Source organism: Drosophila teissieri, chromosome 3R (genome assembly GCF_016746235.2).
Source record: "Drosophila teissieri strain GT53w chromosome 3R, Prin_Dtei_1.1, whole genome shotgun sequence".
Taxonomy (NCBI): domain Eukaryota; kingdom Metazoa; phylum Arthropoda; class Insecta; order Diptera; family Drosophilidae; genus Drosophila; species Drosophila teissieri.
In genome coordinates this window covers 23051415-23063551 of record NC_053032.1, presented here as the reverse complement: position 1 = coordinate 23063551, position 12137 = coordinate 23051415, and the positions used below count along the sequence as shown (strand labels likewise).

The 12137-nt window shown below is 42.8% G+C and overlaps 7 protein-coding genes across 7 annotated transcripts; 4 read left to right on the top strand and 3 right to left on the bottom strand.

The window, feature by feature from the left end:
- Positions 1–27: 27 nt before the first annotated feature.
- LOC122622672 (protein lin-7 homolog C) lies at positions 28–1231 on the bottom strand. Its single transcript, XM_043801308.1, has 4 exons — positions 1096–1231; positions 767–1033; positions 479–612; positions 28–414 (listed from the first exon to the last, which is right to left on the bottom strand). Exons 1-4 carry the CDS (start codon positions 1130–1132, stop codon positions 265–267), a joined length of 588 nt encoding a protein of 195 aa, XP_043657243.1. The 5' UTR covers positions 1133–1231; the 3' UTR covers positions 28–264.
- A 189-nt stretch (positions 1232–1420) lies between these two features.
- LOC122622603 lies at positions 1421–2358 on the top strand. The gene is made up of 2 exons (XM_043801180.1): positions 1421–1580; positions 1645–2358. The coding sequence occupies exons 1-2, from the start codon at positions 1517–1519 to the stop codon at positions 2274–2276; spliced, it is 696 nt and encodes a 231-aa protein (XP_043657115.1). The 5' UTR covers positions 1421–1516; the 3' UTR covers positions 2277–2358.
- On the bottom strand, positions 2341–5278 carry LOC122622597 (dolichyl-diphosphooligosaccharide--protein glycosyltransferase subunit STT3B). The gene is made up of 5 exons (XM_043801175.1): positions 3794–5278; positions 3545–3735; positions 3019–3489; positions 2766–2964; positions 2341–2711 (listed from the first exon to the last, which is right to left on the bottom strand). Exons 1-5 carry the CDS (start codon positions 5183–5185, stop codon positions 2640–2642), a joined length of 2325 nt encoding a protein of 774 aa, XP_043657110.1. The 5' UTR covers positions 5186–5278; the 3' UTR covers positions 2341–2639.
- A 210-nt stretch (positions 5279–5488) lies between these two features.
- LOC122622601 (zinc finger protein 830) lies at positions 5489–6553 on the top strand. The gene is made up of 2 exons (XM_043801179.1): positions 5489–5669; positions 5829–6553. The coding sequence occupies exons 1-2, from the start codon at positions 5584–5586 to the stop codon at positions 6505–6507; spliced, it is 765 nt and encodes a 254-aa protein (XP_043657114.1). The 5' UTR covers positions 5489–5583; the 3' UTR covers positions 6508–6553.
- A 310-nt stretch (positions 6554–6863) lies between these two features.
- LOC122622599 (trypsin-1) lies at positions 6864–8277 on the top strand. The gene is made up of 3 exons (XM_043801177.1): positions 6864–7327; positions 7399–7785; positions 7842–8277. The coding sequence occupies exons 1-3, from the start codon at positions 7069–7071 to the stop codon at positions 8195–8197; spliced, it is 1002 nt and encodes a 333-aa protein (XP_043657112.1). The 5' UTR covers positions 6864–7068; the 3' UTR covers positions 8198–8277.
- A 117-nt stretch (positions 8278–8394) lies between these two features.
- Positions 8395–10271, bottom strand: LOC122622598 (glucoside xylosyltransferase 2). Its single transcript, XM_043801176.1, has 4 exons — positions 9995–10271; positions 9802–9920; positions 9230–9527; positions 8395–9172 (listed from the first exon to the last, which is right to left on the bottom strand). The coding sequence occupies exons 1-4, from the start codon at positions 9995–9997 to the stop codon at positions 8504–8506; spliced, it is 1089 nt and encodes a 362-aa protein (XP_043657111.1). The 5' UTR covers positions 9998–10271; the 3' UTR covers positions 8395–8503.
- Positions 10272–10504: 233 nt separating this feature from the next.
- LOC122622600 (U3 small nucleolar ribonucleoprotein protein IMP4) lies at positions 10505–11984 on the top strand. The gene is made up of 2 exons (XM_043801178.1): positions 10505–10753; positions 11216–11984. The coding sequence occupies exons 1-2, from the start codon at positions 10567–10569 to the stop codon at positions 11923–11925; spliced, it is 897 nt and encodes a 298-aa protein (XP_043657113.1). The 5' UTR covers positions 10505–10566; the 3' UTR covers positions 11926–11984.
- Positions 11985–12137: the final 153 nt, after the last annotated feature.

Here is a 12137-nt window from a genome sequence, read left to right as displayed (position 1 = left end):
ATTTATAAAGAAAAGATTCACATTGTCTGACAATTTAAATTACATTTATTGGAACAAAAACCAACACGGTAATTAGTTACAAATACATAACACTCACTTTTTACGATTAAAGAGTAATTTTTCAGAGTTTCTTTGTAATAAATAATATTTAAATGGTATTTGTGTTAAATTATGTTATTCGTAAGGGCTTGATTTACGCATACGTGCATAACAGTATGGTCTAATGGCAAAAACTACTATGGCACAAGTTTTTGCCGATGTGCCTTATTGGCGACGACGTGTGTTGCGTTGCTTATCGAATCGCATTTCCATTTCCTCGAGAACCTTTGGTGTGTAGCGCACCACCAACTTCACAGATCCGACAGCTTGCTTTAATAGCTCCACGGCCTTCTCGTGGTTTTCTCCTTCAACAGACTGAAGTGTTGGAATTTGTTAAGTTTGTAATCTCATAGTTAAGGCAAAAGAGTTAATGACTTACCACACCATTCACAGACAGAAGTTGATCGCCCCTTTTCAGTCCTCCATGCCTGTCAGCCACGCCTCCAGGAATTATTCGGGATATATAGATGGGGGAGTTCTGCTCCTTGCCTCCCATTACATTGAAACCCAAGCCTGAAAAACAGAAATCAGTTTATAGTAGCAATATTTGGAAAATATTCCATAAAAGATATAATAGATATGTATTCTCCGTCTATAAACCTTTCAGATCTGGTTCTATGATAAAGGAGAATCATCCCGTTTCTTAAATGATAAGGGCGTGGCTTACCCTCCTCCGTTTTGGGCAGCTCAACGACTCTGGGATGAGCGTGCCCTTCGCTGGCCGCGAAAGCTGCCACAGTGGCCTTGGCAGTGGCGGATGCCCTTACGTCGTGGGATCCCTGGATGTCCACCGTCTCGTAGACGTGCTCGTACACCTCCCGCACGGAGGTCATGAAGTCGGAGTTGAGCACCTTCTGCAGGGCGGCCAGTTTTGTCGTGGGGAAGTCGCCACTCGCTTGCAGCTTTTCCAGCAGCTCTATCGATCTTTTGACATCTGAAAGTTGGGGCATTGCGGTGAGTTTCCTTTAACTGGGCATTGTTAGCATGCATCCTTACCTCTGGACAAAGTCAGTGGTTCTGCGTTATCGGCCATATTATGGTTGAATTTAATAATATTCAGTCAAATTTATATGACCTGAAATATTATTCGAGCAGCTGAAAATAATATGACCGTACAAGCCTGGGGCACAAAATACCATTTCATGGAATTTTAATAAAAATTGTAAACAAATGGATTTAAAAAAATTCTTAACAAATTTCCACAGAGCATATATATATTTTTTATTTAGCAACCTATAATATAATAATTATAAAACCTTTATAATTTTCATTGAAGAATTCCCTTTTTGAGAATCAAATTTCTTGAACATGTGGTATTTTATACATCTACTCGCATGGTCATATTATTGTTTTATATTGACATTATTTTTCTGGACCGTATTTATTTAAACTTTAAAAGAAGCAGAATAATAGAAAAATGAGTCTACCAGCTGCACTATTGCAGCGCCTGAAGAAGCGCGGTCTTGTGACCAAACAATCGGGTATGTATTAAGATCAGGATAGGTATATAATCCCAAGAAGATAACCAACATCATCTATCCGCAGGAACCACACCGATTTCAGAAGCTATAGAAGAGATTATAGCCGAAAACTACGACGACGATGACAAGAGCGGCCCGTACCCGTACAAGGAGGACATATCCCCGGAGCCCAAGCGCAGGAGCGTGGAGGAGCAGTTCTGGTCGCACCGCATCAAGGAGCGGATCGGCGTGAACGAGTCCTACCATGGTTACAAGCTGTGTCCCAACAAGTACAACATATACCACAAATGCTCGCTGTACTGCGTGAATAAGTTCAACAGCGCCCCGCACTCGCAACCCGGCCATAGGTATCTCAAGCGCTACAAGAGATTGCTGCGAAAATATCCACTGGAGGCGGGCTGGAAGGATATCTACGATAGGGGCTGCAGGGCTTACTACTTCTATAACTCCACCACCCAAACTGTCTCGTGGCTACCTCCTTCCCATCCCAAAGCACGCGTCACGAACAGCGCCGCCGTGTTTCGCAGACAACTGGCCAATTCCAACGATGAGTTCAACTTCGATACCAACATGGTTCTGCCCAAGTCTTCTAACCAAAATGAACTCGATGAGCCCGATGTTTTCATACCCCCCAAGAAGCAAAAGTCCAGGGACCTGGAACGAAAAATTCAGCGACGTCGCCGTAATGATAACTAGTAGCACTATTTGACCTATGAGCTGTAGTTAGCTACTGCTCGAATAAAAATGAATAACTATGATATTAAGGTTTAAAAATGTACACTCTGCTTTATTGAATTGCTAGCTTAAGACAATGAATGGTGGAGCCGCGAACAGTTTTAAATCGAAGGAACCGGAAATTTCATCAAAGCAGCAACTCGATAAAATTGTGTCACACGAGTCGGGAAGTATGTATGCGAAAGTTGATTTTGAGGCGGCATTTAAAGCCCTCAACATGAGGATGCGGTGGACACACTTTCACCAAACCATGTGCTATGTGTAAAGTGTTTTAACCAAGTTATATATATATTGGTGAAAGATCAATACAATTATTATTTGGGTTTATTTCAGGGTTCGCTTTCCTTTAACAACAACCGGTCGGTTACGTATGTAGCCCTTGCGACGCTTCGAGTTCTGCAAAGCATAAGATTGTTAATGGAATTCATTTAGAGCTGCAAAGTACACTACCTTTCTCGAGATGAAGTTTGCTGGAGGAATCGTTCTCTCCTTGGTTTTCAGAGATGGCCTGTTAAACTCATGTGGCTTCTTTACCCTATAGATACGAACAAGCCAGTGTTCTGTGGTATAGGCCTCTTCCAGGTAGGTCAGATCGAAGTCCTTATTTCCAATGACGGCGTTACGTGTGCGATCGTATCCAGATGGGCCTCTGAAACGGGCAATTAGTGTGCATCGCTACCTGACAAAACATTTTTCCGCTTACCTGTAGTCCAGCTTCAATTCCCCGAATCTGTAGTAGCTTAATTTGTACATAAGGCAGTTGAGTAGGGCCGGAGCACCTTCGGCATCTACCCTGAATTCACCGCGGTCGGTAAAGTAATCGCTTTCCTTAATGTCCTTGGGATGCTCTCCCTCGGCAATTCGGACCATCCACAGGAACTTGTTGATGTCATCACCAGAGTAGCCGATCACACCACCAAAGATCACCAGAACGTAGTCCACGTCAAGAGAAGTCATAATTTCGTAGGATTTCTCCTCGGTTGAAGACATCGCCTTGCCAACCAGCGCTATGTGACTATTGTTCCATGTATTATTATCCACCAGCGTGGTTCTGTTTGCCATTCCCGCTATCTGGTATCCGTAATCCCACCAAGACATAACGCGGGCATCGTCAGCAGTGTTCTGCGAAAGCCAGTAGTAAGCCTCCCTGAAATCGTCCAAAATGTTGCGAGATCTAGCGGAGAAAAGGGTTAGAAAGATTGAACGATAGAGGGATTTTTTATGCTTACCCATCTTGACTGTTGTGGAAAGCCAATACAATGGAGGGACTGGAGTAGGCATTGCTGGTCACCCACGTGCAGTGGACAGCGAACATCATCAACAGCATTAGAACGGCCAAAATAACAATACTCTTCAGGTTAGAGCTGATGCCAGTATCCTGCTGGGCATCATGCTTAGTACGATGCTTCAGCTTGCCAGCCTGCAAATACGATGTTTTAAAAACGAAATCTAAGACATGCCTATTAACAATAACGTACCTTGTCGTACAGAGTCTTCTTCTCAATGGAATCCTCAGCTTCATCTACTTCGGTGGCTGTGCTTACTGCTGTGCCCATTCGCTTCGACGAATCCTCTTGCAGGAACACATCCAACAGTCCCGAAAATGCTACTCCGGCCAGCATGCACACCACCGGCGTGAGGGTCAGCATCAAACGCACCATCACTCCAGCGAAGTAAACCGCACTGATGGCGTACAGCACCACAAACACGCGCTCGTCGTTGATCTGCTTGATGCAGTACCACACTCCCACCGGGAAGGCGCACACCAGGATGTGCAGATCAAAGAAGAACGAGAACCAAGTGGTGGGCTGATGCTCCGACACGGATGCAATGATGGGAATGTGGATCTTGGCGTAGCCAGTATCCCACAGCGAGTAGAAACGTCCACTCCACGGAGCAACAACGCCCAGCATGGTGAGCACCACGACGGCCACAAAGACGCCAACGCCCACCAGCAATCCGCCGACGATGAACAGCTTTCGGAACTCGTTGCGCGACAGCACGGACTGCAGATGGCGCAGGGTGGCCACGGCCATTAGGAGCACAAACACTCCCAGCGCAGCCATATGTTCACTGGTGCGAATCGGCTGGAATCCCACGAAGGGGATCTGCATGGAGAACAACAGTCCCAGGATGTAGAAGGTGCTGTAGCTAGTCAGCAGGCGCGGCGAGTACCTGCCCATGATGAGCAGCACGAAGACATGCAGGGGGATCAGGTTGATGATGAACACGTAGCCTCCCCAGGCGGACACCATGTAGAAGTAGGACAAAGCGGCGGCGGCAGACCAGAACACGGATCCAGTTTTCACGGAGCGCACCCACAGGAAGTAGGTGAACTGCAGGGCGAATATGGCAATGCCCTCGTTATCGTACGATCCAGCCACCGACCTGCTGATGTATCCAGGCACGATGGCGATGAAGCTGGCGGCGAAGAGGCCGGCGCCCGCGGACCACAGCTCCTTGGTCAGCAGGTAGGTGGAGATGGAGGTCAGGCCACTGAAGACCGGAGCCAGGAACACGCAGATGTCGCGAATGTGGACCGGTATGTTGAGTACGTGCAGAAGCCAGTGGATTCCGCCGGACGTAATCATCAGGCCGGGGTACACGGTGCCGCCCACAATCCTGCCGAGCGGATACCAGGCACGCTCGTCGAACCAGTTGAGGAAGTTGTACCAACCATTCTGCACCATGTAGGCGGTGGCCCGGTAGTTGAACCACGGATCAAACTCATGGATAATCGACTCGAAGCGGATGACGGCGAAGAGGCGAGAGGAAAATCCGGCCAGCCAGGCGATTAGCAGGATGGCGAAGGTGATCAGGCTGCTGTAGCCAGCCACCTTGCTGTTGAGCATCTTCGGCGTCCGATTCATGTCCCTATTCCAGCCAGTAACTTGAAAATTATAACCGATCTGAAATGCAACGACACATTCTTCGCTTAGACACGTAGTCTAAAAAAATTGCCGGGTAGACTGCCAACTCGTTTTCGGATTTGCTATCGATAGTGCAATCGATAACGAGACCAGGGCAACCTAACTTTGAGTGATCCTAAATTTTTATTTATTTCTATTTGTTTTATAAAAAATTTATTTAAACAATTTCATCGAATAACTTCCTGTTCCTTTTATTCTAATAACATTGGAAAGCAATATTATATCCATTTCGTTTGTTCTGTGCCCATTTCTAAATAATCGCTGGAGCGCTCATCTCTAGTTAAATTCCCATGATTAACAGACGCCGCATAAAAATCATAAAAATATAGAAAATCAACATGAATAATGGGAATATTAAACGCCTTCAAAAGAAACTAAGCGTTTCCAAGAAGCCAGCAGTTACGGTCGATTCACCATTGGCAAAATATCCTTTACAAAACTAAAAAGCTTGAATTTTGAATTGTAATTCACGTTTTAAGCCGGTGTTTACCAAAACAAACGAAAAGTTGTTTTTATGATTCTTGAATAATATTTTCGTTTGAAAATCCAGCCACTTGTTTTCCTTAACAGAACTAAACTATACGTATGACTCCTCAGGCACCTTGACCTGCATTATTTGCAGGATACCCATCAAACCCAACGTCTGGAAGGTGCACATCAACTCCAAGCAGCACAAACTGAATGTGGATCAGGCAAAACAGAATAAGGTGGAGAAACCCGTCAGCACCAGTGCACCCAAGGACGTATCAGCTCCATCTACCAAGACTCCAACACCTGCCACAAACTCCAGCACCCTGCCCGATAAAACTCCACAGAGCAGCCAGGAGAAGCATCCTCCCATCATACAAGAGAAAACCTCCCAACCAAATGCAAGCACCAAGCCCGTGAATGAAACTACTGCCGAAAAACTGCCAGAAAAGTTTTTCGACGAGGATAAGACCAATAAATCCGAAGCCGCTCGGCTTCAGGACGAGGAATGGCAGAAATTTCAGCAGGAGATCAAGCGGGCTGACACGGAATCCAGTGTAATTGTGGCTGACGAGCAGGAGGACATCAATCTCAAGCGGCACATCAAGGAGATCGACGAGCAGATCGATAACTGGAAGAGATTCATTAAAATAAACGACCAGAAAACACTTCTACTGAGTAAAAAGCGAAAAGTTAACCCCAAGGTGGAAATCGATCCGGAACTGAGTTCGAGCGAGGAAGATTGTAGTGTGGATGATTTGTTCGACTGGAGAACGAAAAACTTACATAGATAGAAAGCACATATGATATTAAAATGTTACTGTTACAAAACTCCAAAAATCGCCTTTTTATACCCAAATTGGTAAGATAATTCAAACCAAGAAACGGCTTAAAATTCAAAAGGGAAGCGGGTTACACAATTTTAAAAATGTATTTTATGCGCTACCTTTTTAATACATCACATATTTCCTAGATTTTAGTAAACTTAAAATGGGAAAGTTGGTGGATCAGCTGACACATCTTGGCCATGAAAGTGGCCAGCAGGGAGAAAGTGGAACGTGGTCACACTGCGACTAACTCTCACATTTTGTATTAGCGCTAAGCGATCCGTACGCTACATTACGATCAAACTTAGTACATATTTTATGTTACATTAATTAGTTACAGACTTTTATTTATTCTTAGGCCGTATTTACAGAAACCGAAACCTTGTTAATTTCGTGTTAAGCATTACGTTTTAGTTCTGCAATTGTTCTGTTGTATATTAAAAATGTTTTGATTTTGTTAGTTTTTGATCAAGTTTGCCATAAAAACAAGCATATCCCATTTGTTACAATGATATCTAATTCGTGATCATGAGCTTAAAATATATAATCTTTTTTTGGATGTTGACGATGAATTATTCCAGTCTCTTGAGCTTGGAATATTCAAAAGGTTTCAATGAGTCGGACGCTATTAACACCATTCATACGGGCCACAGTAAACGAACCAGTAAATTTCTATTTGACACAATTTTTCGCATAAGTTCGGGAGTATCCAATGCCTTTGGACTTTCGGATACCGAAGACGAGACTGAGTATTCCGAAAATTCCAGCCTAAAGAATTGTGATTGTGGTATGTGCATGTGATGATGTTGGTGATATTCAAATTTGTGTGATAGCCCCGTTTAAATTTCACTCGCGCAGATTGTGGCTTCTCGAATGAGGAAAATCGCATTGTGGGGGGAAAGCCAACTGGCGTCAATCAATATCCTTGGATGGCCCGCATCGTGTACGACGGCAAGTTCCATTGCGGCGGCTCCTTGCTGACGAAGGACTACGTTCTATCTGCCGCTCACTGCGTGAAGAAACTGCGAAAATCGAAAATCAGAATCATTTTCGGAGACCACGATCAAGAGATTACCTCGGAGTCACAGGCCATCCAACGTGCGGTCACGGCCGTGATAAAGCACAAGAGCTTTGACCCCGATACATACAACAATGACATTGCCCTGTTGAGACTTCGCAAGCCTATATCGTTTTCTAAAATCATCAAGCCTGTTTGTCTTCCGCGGTACAACTACGACCCCGCAGGTAATTCTTTTTAGCCTATAGAATATTAAATCCATATTAATCTTGAATTTATTCAGGTCGCATTGGAACAGTTGTGGGCTGGGGACGGACGTCCGAAGGAGGAGAGTTACCATCCATAGTTAACCAAGTTAAGGTGCCAATTATGTCCATCACGGAATGCCGAAATCAAAGATACAAAAGTACTCGAATTACCTCATCCATGTTGTGTGCGGGTAGGCCATCAATGGACTCCTGCCAGGGCGACAGTGGAGGACCGCTGTTGCTATCCAATGGCGTTAAATATTTCATCGTCGGAATTGTGTCCTGGGGCGTCGGATGCGGCCGCGAAGGATATCCGGGTGTTTACTCCAGAGTGAGCAAATTCATTCCGTGGATCAAATCTAATTTAGAAAATACCTGCCTGTGTTCTTAGTCAATGTTGTATGCAAATACACAACCTTATTTATTGCCTAGCTAAGTCCGTTTTAATGCAAAGTGTCTTTGTTATTATACCAATCCATCGATAATAAAAGAATTGTTTCATTTGAACTCTTGAGATTCATCTGAGTGAAGTTATTACCAGCAAAATGCACAGTGCTTTTTAACATATACATTTTTATTGCGTATATAAAAACTTTGATGCTCTATAAAACCTATGACTAATGTATATCCGAATATAAAGGCTACTGCTACACTTTCTAATTATAATCTAGTTTTTTATATTACAATTACCCTACTGCTAGACTTCCGTGTACCTTTTACTTATAACTGCGTTCGCCCCTTTTAAGACTTCATTTGATATTTTTCCACAGCTTGAATTATTAACGGATGGTATACTGAGTGCAGCATGCAAGGGCATTAGGAAATCGGTGTTGGCGTTGGAGCCCAGTTGGTAATTCTCCATGGCCTCGAAGATGCTCTTAAAGAGTGGCTGCCTGTCCGAGTGGAAATAGCCACGATTTCCGTGGATTACCTTAACGCCAGCGTGGGTCATGTTGCATATGCTCATATACATGCAGTGATCTGGACGGTAGTTGTATTCGCATGGCATGATGTACAGCTTATCAGGATGATAGTAAAATAGTATATTGATAATGTCTTGATCCCCCCAAATAATACGTAGCTTGTACTCCTTATGAATAGACACGATATGTTGCTCCCATTTCATTTCTCTCATCCGTGTGAGATTCATTAGCATAACGCCGGAATTAACGCCAAGACGACCATAGAATGGATGTCGTGCAAATCGATTGTACCACCCAATGTTTTCGTTCTCGTGCTCGGGCGTCAATGCGGACATTTGCGTCTCATTGAACTTCTTAAAGAATCGCCAAATATCCGAGATGGGCGACAAAAACAATATGTCCGTGTCAACATACAACAATGAGTCCACATGCGTTAGCAATGACTAGAAAAGTAAGAGTGTGTTACTAATTAAAGTACTTATGTGAATTACTTAACTTACCGGCAAAAAGAGACGTTGAGCTGCACATGGCTTGAAGAGATTCCTCCACTCGACTTCATTGCCACTGGGAAACTTTAGTGGCAAAATCTCAAAGTCAAATGTAAATGGCTTGATATCGCGCCAGTCAGTCAACTTTTCCCTGAACTCATCACCCTTCCCGTCCTCGGTGAAGATCACAAACTTGAGGTACTCCTCGTCATAGTTAAACAGAATGGCCGACTTGATCATAACCAGAGTCTCCTGGACCCTCTGACCGCAACAGACCACCACGATGTAAAGTGGGGGTTTCCCAGTCTGCCTGCAAGGTAATATTACGTTTGTTTACTTGGAAAGTTAAAGTGAATCATCTGCTTAAAAGCAAACACGCGCTGTATATTTGCTCTTCCCTAATTGGTTATTGTTTGGCAACAGGGAAACTATAACAACCGGTATGGCCAAAATGAAAGGGGTCATAAAGAGCCGAGGTGAAAGCAAGCGTTTTACATTCCTGCCCACGCCAATACAATATAATTATTTTTTTATATTTCTGGAGGCGTATGGAGCATGGGATATATATTCTGATCTCCACTTACAATGCATTATAACCGACCACCTTTCCCTTGGTTTCGTTTGCCCAGGAAGGTCGCTGATGGACGAAATATGAAAGTATCGCTAATGCAATTAAGCAAAGCAAACACATGTGAAGATGTTGCTGAAATAGTGCCAAAATTAGTATTTACACTTAATATTACTGCGACACTCTTTCAAACCGTCTTTTTTATTTACCATTTTGAGGATTTGCGTAAACAATGATTTCGCCGCAAATTGTTTATGTTTTTTAGGCCGCCAACCGACGATGCCATTATTTTTCACCGCAACGAGTGGGATATATGCACAACTCCTAATTTAACCTGTTGAAGCAATTGATATTGCTTGGTCTTGCGATTCGCCTAAATTGAAACCCATGATAAATGCATTTTTGTTTAAACAATGCGCAAAAACACTGTGCAACTAGCACATTTTGCAGTCGTAAATATTTGTGTTAGTCAAGATAGCGGCAAAGTCAAGAGCAATTAAGACATTCTTGAGTGTCACTGATAAATATTTTATATTTCAGTGCGCAGATCACTGAAAAGCAGTTTATAAATAATAACACTACATGTTTAGAGCTAACAAGTGACTATTACTATTTAGATTTAAGCATAAACATATGGTACAGATTTATACACCGTGTTTCTATTTCACTCGTTTCAGCAGCGGCTATCGATAAGTTATCGACTGTGATCGAGTGGTATGGGTATTGTTTTCATTTATTTTCAACCGCACACGTGCAAGCAGTAATATAATAACAAATAAAAATGCTGCGAAAACAAGCCAGACAACGAAGGGAATACCTGTATAATAAAGCCCTCACTGAGCGCCTAAAGTCCAAACAAAAAATCCAGGAGACCGTCGTGCAAAGCATCAATGAAAACAAGTCAATTGGCTCCAAAAATGTGAAGAAAAGTCTCACCGCCTACAAGTCGCTGAAATACGCAGACGAGGGTAATATTAATATAACATCTATTAAATAATGTTTCAATAATCCGAAGATAGTGCAATTATGATGTTCGATGAACCTGCAAAACAGAGCTATTTGGTTTCACGCCAAAATTCCAAGAGCTTTAGCATTCGTGTCGAGATTCTATCGGTAGAACTTACAATTACAATCAGTAAATAGTAAATTGCTATGCGTGTTTAGACGGCAGACAGCTACGCCACATATTAAATGTTTATTAGTGTGTCATTATACACGTTTATCCTGAGGTTTGATCAGACGAAACATGTTTCCTTTTAAAGGATCCTTCTTTAACTATAAAACTTTGTATATTGAATTAAAATATTTTATTGATAAACATTCTCCGTTAAAGTGAACCATCAAACTTTTTATATTAGGGCTCCTAGGCTTATTATTATAGTGTTCTTATCTTTGATGAATCGAAACTAAAAAGGATCTATACATTACAGGTGTCGACGACCGCACTGTCAATGATGAATACCACTATGCCGGATGCGAGGATCCGAAAATAATGCTGACCACCTCGCATAACCCCTCGTCGAGATTGAAAATGTTCATGAAGGAGCTGCGGCTGATAATCCCAAATGCCCAGCAGATGAACAGAGGAAACTACCAGCTGACTACACTAATGCACGCCTGTCGTGCGAATAATGTAACCGATTTCCTAATTGTCCATGAGCATCGTGGCATCCCGGACAGTCTTGTGGTCTGTCATCTTCCGTATGGGCCAACTGCCTTCTTCAACATATCCGATGTGGTCATGCGACATGATATCCCCGACATCGGACACATGAGCGAGCAGAAGCCACACTTAATTTTTAATAACTTTAAAACGCCAATTGGTCTGAGAACTGTAAAGATACTCAAACACTTGTTTCCAGTGCCCAAGGAGAACTCCCAAAGAGTTATGTCGTTCCTAAACCACAATGACTCGATTATATTCAGACATCATCAGTACAAATATGTGAACAAGGAGTTGGAGCTCAGCGAAGTGGGGCCCAGATTCTCGCTGAAGCTGTACCAAATTAAGCTTGGCACTTTGGAGAACATCAAGGCAGCTGACACAGAATGGATTAACCGTCCTTATATGAATACCTCGCAGAAGAGGCTCATCTTTTCTAACGATCCGGGAATCATAAATAAAGACACTGAGGCTTAGATTAAGTGAAATACGAAAAACTGTATGAAAAATAAATGTTTTTTATTCTTATAATGTAACTACTTCTTTCATTTTTGTATGACTAAATTATTAATGCTTGAGTTTTTAGACTATTAGATACAACTAACATGTTTAACAGTCTATGCTGACTATTCGCAACTAATTTACTTTCATTGCTATTTTTAAACTTAACATCTGGGAATATTTCTAGA